General features: G+C 52.5%; 1 protein-coding gene across 1 annotated transcript in view; it reads left to right on the forward strand.

The window, feature by feature from the left end:
• The window catches only part of FBLN1 (fibulin 1), a 67834-nt gene extending 62258 nt beyond the window's left edge, over positions 1 to 5576 (forward strand). Inside the window, exon 17 of the mRNA XM_016135706.2 lies at positions 4751 to 5576. Within this exon, the coding sequence (XP_015991192.2) occupies positions 4751 to 4890 (140 nt within the window). The 3' untranslated portion in view covers positions 4891 to 5576. The remainder of the gene's footprint in view (positions 1 to 4750) is intronic.
• Positions 5577 to 16487: the final 10911 nt, after the last annotated feature.

Below are 16487 nucleotides of genomic sequence, written 5' to 3' on the forward strand. Positions count from 1 at the left end.
CCCCCATCCCTCAGGACAGTTATATCTTCCTTCCTGAATTGCGGGGCCTCAAGGACGGACGCCCCTTCTCTGTTCTCTCCTCCCTTCCCTTTCTCTCTTCTTCCTTCTCGCTCCTTCTTTCTTCCTCTGCCTTCATCTCGCTCAATGGCCATGACTGAGCTCCTGCTGCGTCCTGCTCTAGGCCCTGGGCTGGGGACAGGGGGACAGAGATGAATGTGAGGCAGACCCTGACCCTGGAGTGGGAGCTGGCTGTGAAGTTTCCCTACAGTGGGCAGATGTGGTGTCGTGCAGGTACCAGGTGACACAAAGTGGGGCCGGGAAGGCCTCACAAAAGAGGACACAGCAGTCCAGCTGGTCCGCGGTGCCTGGCACGTGGCAGACACCAGCTTCACGTCTGCGGAGCCAGGCGGATGGACGGGCTGGGATCCCGGGCGGAGGCTTTGCAGTGTGTTCAGTGCCACGTGTGGGCGGCACGTGCTCCTCTCCGCCCTCCCGAGTTTCCGGCAGGGGAAGGTGGGCGGGGCTCCGAGAGAACACGTGTGGCATCCGCCGTGGGGCGGGGCCAGGAAACTGCAGACCCAGGTCGCCGGTTCTGTGGGACGTGCAGGCCCCGAACCAGCTCTGTGCCACCTCCTCGGCCTCGCCTGCCTTTCTGTCCCCAAGATTAACGCTAGAACTGGCCTGAACCCTCATACTTTTGGGGTTTGCTCATATCCTTGCTGCTCCCTAGGCACCTACCTAGTCTTCAAAATCCAATCTAAAGTCAGTTCCTGTAGAATCTTTCTTAAACTTCTCCTGTATTGGATGGACGGGAGGATGATGGATAGATGGATGGGTGGATGGATGGACGGGTCGGTGGGTGGGTGGATGGATGGGTAGGAAAGCTATGAAGAAAAAAGAGACATCAGGATAAAGCTAGGGTTCAGTCAAGGTGAGGACAAGCAGTTGGAACTCAAGCTTGAACTAACCTGGGATGGGAGGGAATAATTCACGCAAACCAGAGCCCCAGGGCAGTTTGGCAGAAGCGGCCGCAGTCAGTTCACTGAGTGGGTGCGGCCTGGGAAGGGGGGCCCTGGGCTGCCCAGCGTTGGAGTTAGAGTCTGAGGTTCAGCGTGAACTTCAGGCGAGAGGGCAGGGGCGGAGCAGCGCGCCGTGGCGGGGCGGGAGGGGGACACCGGCCCCGGCACCGGCCCGGCACCAGCCCCGTGCACTCGCACCGCGTTTCTCGTGTAATCCTTACAGCTCGCCTTTGTTCCGCCTTAATAATTTTTCTTGTTAAATGCAAGGATCCTGAGAAAATCAGGCCCTAGCTGCGCCCCGCGTCGGCCCCCAGCCCCCTCCCCGCTCCGTCTCATGCCCCTTCCGCTACCGCGGCCCTTCGCTTCCTTCCGCGTTTCTTCTGTCTCGCGATCTGAACGACAGCGTGCGCTCTGGTCTTTGGCCATCATGGAAACTAACCCGGAGAAGTGACCGAACGTGATGCCCTAACATTTGTATTTACATACAGACACTTCTGCACACTTAGAGCTTTCCTTTCTCGTGAAACTTGAAAATCACTCCAGCAGAAATACTGAGCTCTTGCTCTGTTTTTGAGTCGTGCAGGAATTCAGCCGCACTTGAAGTGAAAACCAGGTCACATTTAAACATTAGAGTGCGTTTTAATATCCAGTGGCATTTCTGAGGGAGGGGAAGGATGGTCTGGCGTTCGTTTCTGATTTTGATGGTGGCTCGTTTGAATCTTTGTTTCACAGAAGAAATTAAGACTCAGAAGGGTGAAATAACTCATCTGGGGTCGTACTGCTGTGCTCCGTCACTGCCTTGGCTCCTTCTCTTTCCTCCCTGTCCCCAGACTGAGCCCAGAAAGGATGGCCTGTCATTCTCTCCCCATTCTTACTTAGCCCAGTACCTGGCACACGTAGAGATGTCCAGAAATTTCCATGGGTTTGAACTGTTGATGCCACTAAAGTTCCCACAGGCAGCAAGGAGTGTTTCTTTAAATGTGTGTGTGATATAATTATTTTCCATTTTATAATATTTGTTTCATGTATAAATTTATAATACAGATATATATTAATACATAAGTCATATATTGCATAAAATATTAATATAAATTTATATAAAATATATAGGTACACGTAAAGTTTATATAAGTTTAAAATATATAGTAATATACAGAAAAATGCATATTTACATATAAGTTAGATTTTAACATCTAAATAAATATTTTGTATAGTTAAAATATTTCATATTCATAATAATACTATATATTTCCAGAGCATATATTAATTACATGCTATGTTAAATGTAATAATAATACGTGGGAATAAACGAACACGCAACTATAGTTTGCGGAGCTGCTTTCCCACCTCCTTTGCTCCTCCGTCCGAACACAGTTCCCAGGCTCAAGCGGCCTCTCGCCTCTGTCCTTCAAGGCCCCTGAGCCCCTCGGAGCGCCGGAAGCAGCAATCACGTTCCTGCCCCTGGGATGGGTGAAGTCGGCAGCTGACCCAGGCCCCTGAGGCTGGTGGCGCCATCCTTGGTCTCAGACCTGGGGAGAGGAGAAGGTGGCGCAGGCGGGGGCACAGCGGTCAGGAGAGCGCGGGGCCATGCGCCCTACAAGGGGCCACGGGGGTGGCGGGCCAGACTGTGCCCGGGGGCGGCCCAGTCATCAGGGGCCGCTGGCAAACCGAGGGTGGTGACGAGCCCGGCCTTTAGCCAGAAGCCGATGTTCGTGGGCGTTCAGACGGGACAGAGCTGCAACGCCATCGCGGGGAGGGGGCCGAGGTGCTGACAGCTCGCAGAAGCCCGTGCTTATCTCTCCATCAGAGCAAAGCCTTTGTTTGCTTAGAACAGCCTGGAATTCCACCCGGGCTGCTGGGCATTTCACTTTTGAAACCCAAGACCAGGGAGGGAAAGGGGGGGACGGCACGCCCAGATCGCCCTCCCGAGCCTGAACTTGGTGTTCCTGCCCGGGGCGGCCGCGGGGCAGAGGGCCTCGCCACCTGTCAGCCTCCGCCAGCCTTCGCTGCGCTGCGTGTCAGGCGGGGGCGAGGGCCTGGCCCTGCCATTGCTCGCACAGTGCCTCGGTCTGCGGAAAGCGGCCTGGAGTCGGGAGTGGCGCCCCCGGCAGTCCGCGGCTGTTTCGTAACCGGGTGTGGGGCCAGCCACGGGCTCCAAGCTTGTCCTTCAGAGTTCCCAAGCAGCCTGCCGCAGAGTTTGTCACATGGTCCGAGCGGAGAGCCGGTTGTCGAGCAGTGTCAGCACGCCCTGGACCATGGGACGGGGCAGCCCCGCGATCAGCCCGGGAAGGGGGGAGGAGGGACCTCGGGGTTGTTCACTCATAACTCAGCAGCCGTGGGTGGCACCTGCCCTTTCCTCGTGCTGCTTCCTCTACAAGGGGGGGGCCCCCTCCAGAAAGCCTTTCCTGATGCCCCCAGCCTCCCTCCCCTGCGCGCTCGCCCCTGCTGGGCCTCGTGCAAACTTCTAGGCGAGCTCGGCACTTGCCCGGACCCCCCGCCGGCTTTGCATCCGGGGTTCTCTCAGTTTTCCCTGCATCACGAGAACGGCTCGCGGTGCCTGGTGAGCGCGTGCACGCACGCAGTCCGGCGGGCGCCCACGTCGTTGGCAGACGCTGTGCTGGCGTGTCCGGATCACGCAGTACGGAAGCACACGGTCACGTGGCATCGTCGGCTCACCGAGGAACCCGAGGCCCACAGTCCAGCTGGGATGACGGCACTCACCCCAGCCCCGTCTGTCTCATCCCGCAGCGCAGGGGAATGCTCTTCGGGAGCCTTTGGGTGCTCTGCACAGGCAAGGCGGTGCCAGCAGGGCCTGACCGAGAGCCGGCTGGGCACAGGCGTGGGGAGCTCAGAGCTCCTGCCGCCCTGGGAACCTGCAGGACGCCCGACCCAGCTGAGCTTCGTCTGCGCCCTGTGCTCAGTCAGCCCCAGCAGGAAAGGCCACCAGGGGTGGCCTTGGCCTGCTCCCTGCCCTGGTCCAGGGAGAACGCCCCGCCCCCCGGCAGCTTCACACAGCAGGTTTCTGCCTCCCCAGGCTGACACTTCTGTCACCTGTCCTTCTGATTGTCCTGGCCAATCTCCGCTACTCAGGCTGGAGCCACTCCGAGCCTCTGTCCCCCAGATGGCCTCTCGCTCACCCATTACCACAAACGCTAAACAATGAGCTCGGGTGTCACCTTCCACAGAGGTGTGGAGAGTGGGGGTCAGGGGTGCGACCCATGGGGAATTGGATAAAGGGAGTCTAGGACCCCATGACGCCCTCAGTCTGACAGGGAGGGGGATGACACCTGCCTCGTTTCTACCGCAGGGTCAGAACCAGGCATCGTGGGCAGGAGGGAGAGGACAGGTGTCTGCTGGGCTTCCACCCCGTGCCCTTTTCTAGACTCTGAAATCCTCTGTTAGGGAGCTGGTGACAGAGGAGGACACCTGGCTGGCAGAGGGCGGGAGCTGGCACTGGCTCCAGGGCTGCCAGCCTCCAAGGCCACTGCCCAGGTCCCCACACAGTCTGAGCTGCACACTGTCACTGGTCCCTGGAGGTGGGAGCAGAGCCCAGGGCTCGCCACCTGGAGGGGAGATGCTGTGCAGGGGCCTCGAGCATCTGGCTCACAGTGGGAGGTGGTGCGGTCTGAGGCCCCTTCCAGCCCCGAAATTCCTCGAGGGAACCCTTTCCCACATGTCTACGTGACTGCAGCCCCCGCTAACTTCCAGAACGCCTTCTGCTTTCTCCCCAGGCGTCGTGCGCCAGGTGCGGCCCATCGTGGGCCCGTTTCATGCCGTCCTGAAGCTAGAGATGAACTACGTGCTCGAGGGTGTGGTGTCCTACCGAAATATCATCAATGTGCACATCTTCGTCTCTGAATACTGGTTCTAAGGGCCGGTCCTCGGGGCAGCCAAGTCTGCAACTCCAGGCCAAGTCATTGCTGCCAGAAACTGTGCCCTGTTCCCGTTTGTGCCACCCAGACATTTCTCAATTTTATGTATTTGTAGTGTTAGGCAGACATGTATTAAGCTGGGCCAGATGAATAAGTCCATCTGACATATTTTGGTGTTCAAATAATGAGTCCAATTATTCAACTGTTTGGTTGAAAACCTTGCTTATTTCTTAATGCAAAGGTCTATTTTGCCATCTTTCTCTGCCTGTGGGCTGGGCATTGCTAAGGACCAAGGAAAGAAAGACATTTTTTCAGGGGGCAATAGTCCAAATGCCAAAGAAATTCCAGTTTTTGCCCTGATTGTGTAAATTGTGACAATCGCTCCTTTTTTTTTTTTTTTTGCCCATCAGATATTATGTGCCTAATTCTAAGGACATGGGTGCTGCAGACTGGCAGGTATGATCAGTTCTGCCCAGAAGCAGCATGACATAATGCCTCGGGGGTGGGGGCCCTTGGAAGGTAAATCGCTGCTCTGTTGAAACAGAAAACCCCCTTAGTAAAGACACAGCTGTCAGGTGAGTGTGCGGCCCCAGTACCTTCTCCAGGGGAGTGGCTGGGTTCACTCTGCGCCCTGCTTCACCTTTTATCATAGGTGGGAAAATAAACAGCTTTGTGATTCTCCTGATGGCCTGTGCGTGGGAGTCTTTCAAAAAGGGGGTTCTCCACCAGCAGGATCCGGGAATGTCCCCCAAGGCCTTCTCAAAGGCACTCCCTTCACCCAAGCTTTCAGGGTAGGGCCCGATGTGTGTATTGGAAAAGCTTCCCACCCACACCATTTCTGGAACCACGCCCCCATCTGAGAAACACGCCCCAGCACACTCCAGGCCCATGTCCAGCCCTGCTGGGCAAGTCACAGAGCCCTGGCTTCTGATTGTGTCCCTCGTGGGCGTTCTGACCCCTCCAGAAATCGCCGGGGAGACATAACGATTCTCTCCAGTGGGAAGGGGAGCCCGCCACTGGGCAGAGTCCCCATGTGCTTGGCACGTGGTGCCTTGTCCATTCTTGCCAGCAATCCAGCAAGGTGGGTGTGATCATGCCCACTTTTGAGGTGAGCAGACTGGGCTCAGAGAGAGGAGCCCAGCTGCCTAGTCACACCACTCCTCAGGGACAAAGCAGGGGTTCAAATTCCATTTATCAGACTCCATTCTTCTTTAAAACCCTATGTCAGATGAAACGTGGACAGGTAGATTTCTCGGCGTGGGGCGTGGGGCCAGGAGCACCTGACGCCCCGAGGCCCACTGGAACCCCAGGGATTTGGCACGCAGCCCTTTGCTCCCACCCAGCCTCTCCTCCGAGTCCCGCCCTGGGCTTATCCCACCGCCTTAGGCATCCCATTTGCAGCCCTGAGCCTGTCCCCTGCCCCAGCTCACGTCCCAGCTCTTCTTCGCAGCCCGGGCCCTGGCAGCCGCTGAGGTCTCAGCCACACACATGGGACTTGACTGTGGCTGGTGTTTGGATGGCGCAAGCCAGCACTCCTCCAGCTCTGCAGGACACGGTCTCTCCCACCTCCGGCAGCTCCCAGCATTTCCGAGGTCACTCGTCTGGGGCACTGATCCGCTGAAGCCAGGCCCGGGCCAGCCAGACACAAGGCCTGCTGGGGCCCGGGCATCTTCGGCCGGCGGGAAGGGGAACTGGTGTGCGGCTGGACAGTCCCTGGAACTGCACGGGGGACGTCTGCACGGGAGAGCACGGGGGACGTCTGAGCAGCTCTCCATGCCGTTCGTGACTCGTGGTCTCGGCAGGGGAGGGGCGGGAGCCTGGGGACTGATCCCGGGACTGGGAGCCTCAGGATGAGGGGCAGGAAATGGGGAGGCCGCATGGAGTTCCGGTTTCCCACCTGCAGCTTTCGGGAGCAAGTCTGCAGAAGCCAGGCAATTCCGGGCCCTCCGAGAGGGACGCTTCCGGGAGCCGCCTCCTCCCTGAGGCCTCCAGGGTGGGAGACAGACATTCTGGCTGCTTCTGGGGAAGGGCCCTTCCCATGCTCTTAATAGGGGTGAGGGTGGGCGTTGCCACTGGGGGGCGCAGGGTGAAACCCTCTTGCCGTGGACTGGCTCTCGGGCGAGCACGTGACCCACGCCTGCCAATCATCACTCCCTGGGGGAGGGCGCTGGGCTGTGGGAGGGGCAAATGCGAGGTGGTGGGAGCAGCGAGGGGCCTGGTGGAGATGCGGCGGTGAGCAGTGGGAGCCCAGCCCGGGTTCGGAGAGTGGGAGAGGCGGCCGCCGAACGTCGCCTTGGCTGGGGCTGGCAGCAGGCGTCACTGCTCTGTGCAGAGCCTTGGGTTCTGCGTGTGCACAACGGAGCCGCTGACTCCGGACCAGCTGCCCGCCCCGGACGGCGGCGAGCGGCGCTGGCGATGGAGGACGCGCCAGGGCTTTGCAGCTGTGAGGCGCTGCCGGCCGGCGTGAGCTTACCATCCTTCGTCATTAAACGCAACGGTGGTGACGACGACGACGACGATGATGATAACGGTTGCCTCTGTCAATCAAGACACAAGAGAGCGTTCTGGAAGCCCGGCACTCTTTTAATTATGCATTTCCTTTTCTTAATTATCAGTGAGCGATTCGGCAGACAGTTATGTAAATGACATAGGAGCCTAACTTCATATTTCGTATGGTCTGGGTTGGGCACCTGATCGATCAGTATCCCATCATTTTTGCAAAGTGATTAGTGTGGGGGCCCAGCGTAGGCTGTTGGGGGACTGGCTGACATGAGATCGCAGTGCCTCTGGGCCCCAACAGCAGTGATCCATTCCGCATTGCGGCCAGGGAAGAAAATAATTGAGAAGAATCGCTAAAGAAAGCAGTTTCTAAGCATGATGAAAAGGCAAACAGACACCAGGCTGAATCATTTTTGCTGAGCTGGTTAAAGAAGAAACTTGGAGGGAAGGTTCCAGAAGGTTGGTTCGGTAATATTCCACCAAAAAGCTGTGTCTGCTGTGAATGAAGGGAACCTACCGTAATGATCAGAGAAGCATGGTGTCCTGGAGGGACCGGTCCTAAGAGTGACAGGGCCCACCCGACGCCTAGGACCGAAGGTGGTGAGCCAGCTTTTCTAAGTCCTGTCAAGGTTCTCAAGTTAGTGCAGGTAAAACAAATCTGGAAATCGTGTTGCATTTTTTTCTTAATATTTTGCCATGAAAAATTTCAAACATACAGCAAAGAATTTTACGGTCAGTGCCGGGATACTCACACCCAGATGCTACCGCCAACACTTCATCGGATCAATTTCCAATTTAACCCAAAAAGAACTCCGTGGGTTTTGTGAGCTGTGTGGCCTTGGGCACATTAGTTAATGTCTCAGAGCCTGGATTTTCCCTACTGTATCATGAAAGTAGTTTCCCGTACGTACTTCGTGGTTGTAAGGACGAGAGGGTGATCACGGGAAGCCCTCGGCAGAGGAGCTGCTGCACAGGAAGCCCCCGAGAAGTGAACAGCACTATTACACATACGGTTGTGGAGGGGACGTTTTTTTCCGTTCGAGTCTAGTGTGGACAAGCAGCAGAGGCAGTGGAGTTCGTAAAAGACCAGTCGTAAGTGGTTTCGTGTGACGTGGCTCCGGCGGCAGAACCCTCGCTCATTCATTCGATCAAGGACGCCAGCGGCGAGAGGGCAGGTCGGCTTGCCCTGGACCACTTGCCGTGGAAGTGGACACCCTCAGCTCACTGTCCCCCTGGGCCGATTCAGGTCCATATTCAGGACAGTTTGCATAATATGTCCCCTTCCGTGGCTCTGCTCGGCCACCTGGATGACGTCTGGGTGCCAGCAACGAGTCCTCATTTCCGGTCGCATTTCCCAGCATCATTCATGCCAGAGGGTTGGGCTTCAGGCAGCTGTTCACCTTCACGCAGGGAGTGGAGTGGGATGGAAATGCGCTCTCAAGTGAGTTTCGAAGGCCGAGGGGAGAAATAGAGCTAGTGCAGCGGAGCATTTATAATGTGGCCTGAGCAAGTACGATGACAGTCACCGTGACTCCTAACGATCTCGTTAAACTCTGTGGAAGACCTACCATGTGCCAGGAATGCCTCTGTCACAGCCACGTCGAGGTGTATTTCCTGTGCTCGGTGCCCTGCTTCTGGCGGCACAGGTAACCAGGTGCCCTAGATGGTGCCATCCTCTTCAAGACTCAGGTGAAATGATTCCTCAGTGGGAGGGGTGCCCAAGGGGATATGCATCCACACTCGAGTATACCTCACCATTAAAAAAAAAAAAAAACAGAAATAACAGGACTAATTCACTCTCTAGGATGTGAAATATATAAACCAAGAGATATATTATTGAGTATATACATATACGTATATACATATACACACATGCAAATACCGTATCTGTCTCTTAGAGCTGCTATAACAAGTAACTACAAACAGCATAAAACAGATATCTGTCTCTCTCAGTCTGGAGGCCAGTGGTCAGAAATCAAGGTGTTAGCAGAGTCGGTTCCTCTCTGTCAGCACCTGGGGGTTGTCAGCGGTCTTGGGCGTTCTTTGGCTTGCGGACGCATCCCAACTGCGCCTCCTCTTTCACAGGCCTCCCCTCTGGATCTGTGTGTCAAATCTCTCTGTCCTTTCTTTTGTAAGGACACCAGTCATGGGGTGTAAGGCCCACCCTAAATCCAGGTTGGCCTCATCCCCGAGATCTTCACCTTGATGACACCTGCAAAGATCCGATTTCCAAATAAAGTCAGAGTCACAGTCACAGGTGCTGGGGGTTAGGACTTGGACATCTTTTTTGGGGGGAGAGGTGGGCAACCTGTGGGATGATGAAGGAGAGTGGCAGGGGTCACAGGGGCATGGAAACTGGGTCAAGGGAGAGGGGGTCACCTGGAGAGTGGGACCCAGAAGCTAAGGAAACGTCACAAAGGCGGCCACCTAAAGCCCCTGCTTACAGTCTTTCCAGGGCAGTAGCCAAGTTCCAACGTCCATAATGGGAAATCCAAGCAGTTAGCAGAGGCGACCATAATGGTAGCATCAAGCAACAACTTTGACCTTGACGTCGTTTTATTGCAGGAGGCCCTCACTCGCGAGACCAAGTTCCAGGCGTGGCTGTCTTGCTCCAGCACCTTTATGGGTGAATTACTGCAGCCGGCCTTTTGGATAGCCAGCAGCAGGGATCATTCCTAAGAGGCTTAAACCTATTCTGTATTTTCTGATGGCAAAGTCAGAGAGATCCTGAAAGAAACCTTCAGATTTCCAAGAATGCACTCCCGTGGACGACCTTTCCTCTCTGTCCGTATGCAGCAGGTGCTTAATTCTTGCTCTAAAGGGCAGAGCCTGCCTGAGCATAAGGAGTTTAGATTTGCACAAAAGAACCATTTCACTTTGACTCCCTAGGTTAACAGAGGCCCCTGGTTACAATGCTTCTCCGGAGCCTTAACTGCTGAAAACTACTAGAACCTTTCCAGCAGCATCGGCCTGGAAATCTGAGCGCGGCAGCCCCCAAACCCAGACCACCGCAGAGAGGGCGCTTGGCATTTCAGAACCACTCGCCGACAGCATGGGGGTCGCCGGAGAACCTGCTCTGGCCTGCACCAATGGCGGCTTACTCTTGGTAACATTCGCGTTTTGGTGAACAGGAAGAAGTTCGTCCCAGTATAATTAATTCAGTTGGCATTTCGAAGGTCTGGGGCGTTAGCCACATTCCGGACTTCTTGGGTTCCATGGGAGGAAAAAAAGGGGGCTTTTTTTTTTTTTCCTTTTGTGCCACAAAAATTTGGCAGGGAATGCTAACCTAGGGTAATGTGAGAAAGTTTATTAGATCGGTCTACGGCTTTTCTGCCAACTTCGTGTGTTATACGGCAGGGAGACTGACGCCAGCTCCTCAGGACACGGGGCTGGCGGCGTCTTTGCCAGGCGGGGCTCGGTGGATTAGCGCCCTGGGACTGGGTGCTGCAGGCATTAGGGAGAGGCGGGGTGGGCATGTGACAGGAGACAGGCAGCAGAGCTCAGAGATGGAAGCCACCCAGTGTTCGCGGAGTCTCAACAGAGAGTGAAAAAGAAAAGACACTTCAAAGGGACCAGGCCGACTCCCCTTAGGGAACCGTCACCAACGTGGCACACGCCACCTCCAGCCGATACTGACAGGTCGATGTCACTCACCATTACTGTTCTGCAGAGGACAACCAGAGCGTCAGAGATTAAGGGACTCTCCCAGCGCAGGGCTGGACCGGCTGCTTGTCCCTCTCCCTCGGGGCGCTCCTTGGCTCTGCCCGCGTCGTCGCCCGCCTTCCGCCCAAGCTCCTGATAAACTCCGGCGTCGTCGGGGTCCGGTCTTCCTGCAAACAACACTCAGCGCGATTTGATAAATAGCGACTGAACGTGGGTTGCGTGAAAATCCCTGTTTCCAAAAATGCCCGAAGCAAAACAACTGCGGCACCCTGCCTCTCCCTAATGCCTGCAGCACCCAGTCCCAGGACACGCCACCCGGCCGGACCCTCGGCGACGCGCATGCGCCAGACTTGGCCAGTGAGGCTGCTCCCCGCTCCCCAGGGCCCGGGGTCTGGCGTTGCATGGCTGGCGGAGGACCCTTTCCTCGCTTCTCCCGTGGGACCAAACCCAGTGTCTCGTGCCTGTCCCCAACTCATTACCAGATCCTCCTAAGGGCTCTCTATCTCTGTACCAGTTTTCCCATCTGAAAAATGGCCCTAATAATTACTACCCTCCAGGGCTTTTGGTGAGAAGGAAGCAAGATGGTGAGTGTGAGCCGGGGCACAGTGCCTGGCCCCGGATGGGCTCAGAAAGGCCCGTTCCTGCTCTTCTGTTCCTTCCCTGGGGACCTGCTTTGTGGGTTCTCATAAACGTCACGTTACTCTCCATTCTTTTTTAAAAAAAATTGACTGACCACATGTGGAGTCAGGCCCAGAGATACAATAAGACACAGTGGCCAGCAGAACGATGTCTGGGATTTCGGGGCCCAAAAGAAGCCATTTTCTTTTAATGTCTATCGCAAAGCTGCTAAAGTAAGTTTTGTTTTCATCACTTTTATTTTGTTAATTTTGTCTCTATGCCCCAAGATGTTGAAGATAAAACCCATTTCAATTTCACAAATATTTAAAGAAATAAATTATCAAAGAAAGAGCCAATGAATTGGTTATAATTTAGCTTAACTGGTTTGTTAATAAAAATAGCATACGCGTGTAGAACCCTAAGAACCAACATATCCTTTTTTACTCTGGCTCCTTGGAAGCTCAAATCTAAATTTAACTTCCAATTGGATAATACCCTATCTGACATTTAAATTTTAATTTTACCTCCCATCTTGTTTTGGATCCCCATTTTCTTAGTCTCTACCATTCTAATGCATTTTTTTTTTAAGGGAAGTCATCTCATAACCTCATTTAAAACAAGGCATAAATTATAAATAATTTAGTAAGAGACGACGGGAATGTCATAATAAAAATCACCTGACACAGGAGCCAAAAGGCGGAGGCAGCCCAGGTGTCTCCCGAGGGACGGATGGATAAACAAAACGTGGTTTACGTACAGTGGAATGTTATTCAGCCTCAAAAAGGAAGGAAATTCTGACGCTTGCCATGACATGGGTGAACCTTGAGGACATTATGCTCAGTGAGATAAGCCGGTCGCCAAAGACAAATACTGTGTGATTTCACTTATCTGAGGCAACTTAGAGGAGGCAAATTCATAGAGACAGAAAGCAGAAGGGTGGGCGCCAGGGGCTGGGGCGGGGGATTGGGGAGTTAGTGTTTATTGGGGAAAGAGTTTCGGTTTGGGAAGATGAAAGAGCTCAGTGGACGGAGGGTAGCGATGGCTACACACCACGAATGTGCTTCATGCCACTGAACTGCGTGCTGACGAACGGCGAAAAGGGTGGAATTTACGTTATGTATATTTTACCACAATTTTTTAAAAGGTTCATAAAAACAGAAAGTCACCTGAAAATGAACACTGTAATGCTTCTGTCTTACAGAACACACCCTGGGCTAGTTTCTGCTGTTTTTCTCAGTAGAGGGACCGTGTAGTCACCCCCACGCTTCGTCTACCCTCCTACCCAAGTGGAGTGTGTTCTAGATCTCTCTGAGGAGGCATCGCAGTGCAAACACTGTCTCGGGACCAGCCGCAGCCACCACGAGCTTGCCGTAATCTGATGAGCGAGCAAAGCCCTGTCCCCAGAGCAGAGAAGCGTCTGTTGAGCAGCAGGACACCGGCTCTCTGGAGCGAGGGGCGGCCCCTTCCCCCCTCCCCGAGCCGGCCAGCCGCCCACAGGCCTCTCTGGAACGGACCACGGTCGAAGCGGGCTTGCAGCAGCAGCGACTGTCATCGCCGGTTTGTTTTATCTCTGGCCTCCGGGTACTCACACTGCTTCCCCGTTATTAGTCGTATGATATCATCATCCACAGTTTTTCTTGTGAGCCGGTGGGGGCGGGGAGAAGGCATCATTATACTATGGGGGGCACCGAGGAAGGAGAAAGAAGCGACCTCTCTCTGGGGAAGGAGGAAGACAGGAGGGGTGACTATGCCCGCCTGGTGCTTTCACTGTGGCTGGTGACAGAGGGGGCCCAGAGAAGGGCTTCCCCTGGCCGGGACCTCATGCTCACTCACTATTTTTATTTTTTATTTTTGGGGGGGGGGAGATGTTCTCGAAGCCAGTTTTGCCAAAGGCGGACAGAGGCCAGGCCACCCTGTTGGCTGGCGGTGCTTGTGCCTGACTCGGTGGGTCTTCTGGGCTCCCTCCTGAGCCAGAGGTGACGGTGGCCACCCTGAGGCTAGGCAGAGACACAGTTGCCTTGGCAACTCGTCCTAAGAACAGCCAAAGTGCACTGGTGAAGAACTCAGACTGTGAAGCCAGGTGGCCGGGGCTTGAGCCCCGGCTCAGCCACTGACAAGCCGTGTGACGTGGGCAAGTTGCTAAACCTCTCTGGCACTGATATGGGGGCCACGATGCTGCTCACGACACCTAGACTCCTTCCTCCAACCTCAGCTGGTAACAAGGCTCCAGGCCCCTCCTGCGTGCTCAGCTCCTCCCCACACTTCCCTCCATCCATAGAGAAGGCAGCCGTTAAGTTTAAGGGACAATGATGACTGTCCCATCTTGGAACTGCTCGGGCTGGAGGGTTAATTCCTAAGGCCTGGTTCTGCCCTTCTAGTCTCTGCGGGATGGCCAGCTGCAATCCAAACCACAGGTAGAGCTGATAATGTCGTGAACAAAGTACTAACTGACCAGAAGAAGGGACCATAAGGCCACCGTAACTCAGGACAAATTTGTGACAAGTGAATTTAGTTACACGTGCAATGCTCACTGCAGTGTTCAGCACACGCTTAGCTTGTGGTAAGTACCGGTTCCCTTCCTCAGCCCCTCCTTTCCTTCTGGAATATGAAGGAGCCACTTTCTATGTGTAAGAATTGACGAGCTCAAGGAAGGCAAGGCCGAGGCCCAATGGAACCAGCAGTAAAAACAACGAGCTGCTTTTGGATTAGAAAGCAAAAGGAAGGGCGGCCGCAGGTGCCATTTACAGCAAAACACAAATGACGGGCCCTTCCCTGTCGGCGCCCAGCCCCCCCACAGGCAACCACCATCCAGCCTGCCGTCTCAGTTTTGCTTAATCTTGAACTTCATTGAAGGGAATTACATCGTGTGCACTCCTCTGTATCCGGCTTCTTTTATCCAGTATTATGTCTGCAAGATCCATGCATATCACCAGGTATACCAGAAGTCCATTCTTCCGATCATCGTGTGGTATCCCATTGTGTGACTAAACTACAATTCATTCATCACACAGCTAGCTGTTAGGCGCATGCGTGTCCCTGCCTTTCGGTGGCCACGCCCACCCATTTCTGTTGGGTCCACATTGAGGAGCGGAATTGCTGGTCCGCGATGTGGGCCAAAATGATTGTGTCGCTTTTGAGTACCGTATGAGAGTTTCACTTTCTCTGCAGCCTCACCAACACTGACGTCATCAGGCATGTTCGCCGTAGCTGGTCCAGCTGGCCACGTGACTTCGAGTGCTTTCTTAACCTCTCCGAGTTGTATAGCATTACGGTTTTAACTTGAAAAAAAAAATTTTTTTTTGATGGCTAACGATACTGAGTTCCTCTTATAGTTTCTGTTCATTTGGATGTCCTCTTTTGTGAGGTGACTCTTCGCATCTTTTGGCCATTTTTATTTAAGTTGCTTGTCTTTGTCTTATTGATTTATAAGCTTCTTTATATATTTGGGGTATGAGTCCTTTACTGGGTATATGTGATGTCAACATCTTCCTCCAGTCTGCAGCTTACATTCTAACTCACTTATTGGTTTCTCTTGATGAATAGAAGTTCTTAATTTTGATGAAGTCCAATTTATCAGTTTGTTCTCCTATGATTAATAGCTTTTATGTCCCATTTAAGAAATCTTTGCTTATCTGAAAGCACGAAGATATACTGCTATTCTTCTGGAATCTTTCTTGTTTTCTTTCATGGATATCAAATTCAGCATCATTTATTGCCAAAACTATCCTTTCCTCTATTATCTTGCTCATGTAGCTTTATTGTAAATTAAGTGGCCATATATGTGTGGGTCTGTTTCTGAACCATTGTATTCTAATGGCAGTATCACAAAGTTTAATTACCATTGCTTAATTATGGCTGCCTTATAGTAGGTTTCGATAGCTACAAGATTAAGTCTTCCAACTTTGTTCTTCTTCACAAGTGTCCTGGTTGTTCTAGGTGCTTTGGAATTTTATATAAATCGGTTTGTCAATAATCCATTACAAAAACACTGCTGGGATTTTGATTGACATTACATTGAATCTACAGATCAATTTGGGAGACTTGACATCATAACAATATTGAACTTTCCAATGCATGAATGTGGTATATCTCTCCATTTATTTAAGTCTCGTTGATCTCTCTTAGAAATGTTTTGTAGTTTTCAGCGTAGGTCTTGCACATCTTTCAAAAGATTTATTCCTAGGTATTTTATATTTTTATGCTATCATGAATTGTTTTTAATGTTATTTTCTACTCTTGTTGTTAGTATATAGAAATAAACTTAATTTCCTATATCGACATTTTATCCAGTGATCTTGCTATATTCATTTATTAATTATAATATTTTGTAGATTCTTATGGGTTTTCTATGTACATAACTAGGTCATCTGAAAATATAAAGTTTTATTTTCTCCTTTGCCAATCTTTATATATATATTTTTAACCTTATTGCACTGGCTCTGACCTACAGTACTGTGCCGAATAGAAGTGGCAATAGTGCACAAGAGGTAAGAACTTAATTGTTTCATTTGCATCACGTCTAATTTTTAAATATGCCCTTTATCGGATCGTTTCTTTTTATTCTTGATTGATTGACAGTTTTTATCATGAATAAGGACTGAATTTTATCAACTGTTTTTCTTCATCAGTGGGCATTGTTATGTTTTTTCTCCTTTTCTCTGTTACTGTGGCAAATTACACTGATAGATTTTCAAATGTTAAACCAACCTTGCATTTCCGGAATAAACTCTCTTGGTCATGAAGTGTTATCCTTTCATTATATATCTGTATCTGATTTACTAATGTATTGCTTAGGGTTTTTTTATTTATATGAGAG

This window comes from Rousettus aegyptiacus, unplaced genomic scaffold (assembly GCF_014176215.1).
Source record: "Rousettus aegyptiacus isolate mRouAeg1 unplaced genomic scaffold, mRouAeg1.p scaffold_m13_p_2, whole genome shotgun sequence".
NCBI classification, from domain to species: domain Eukaryota; kingdom Metazoa; phylum Chordata; class Mammalia; order Chiroptera; family Pteropodidae; genus Rousettus; species Rousettus aegyptiacus.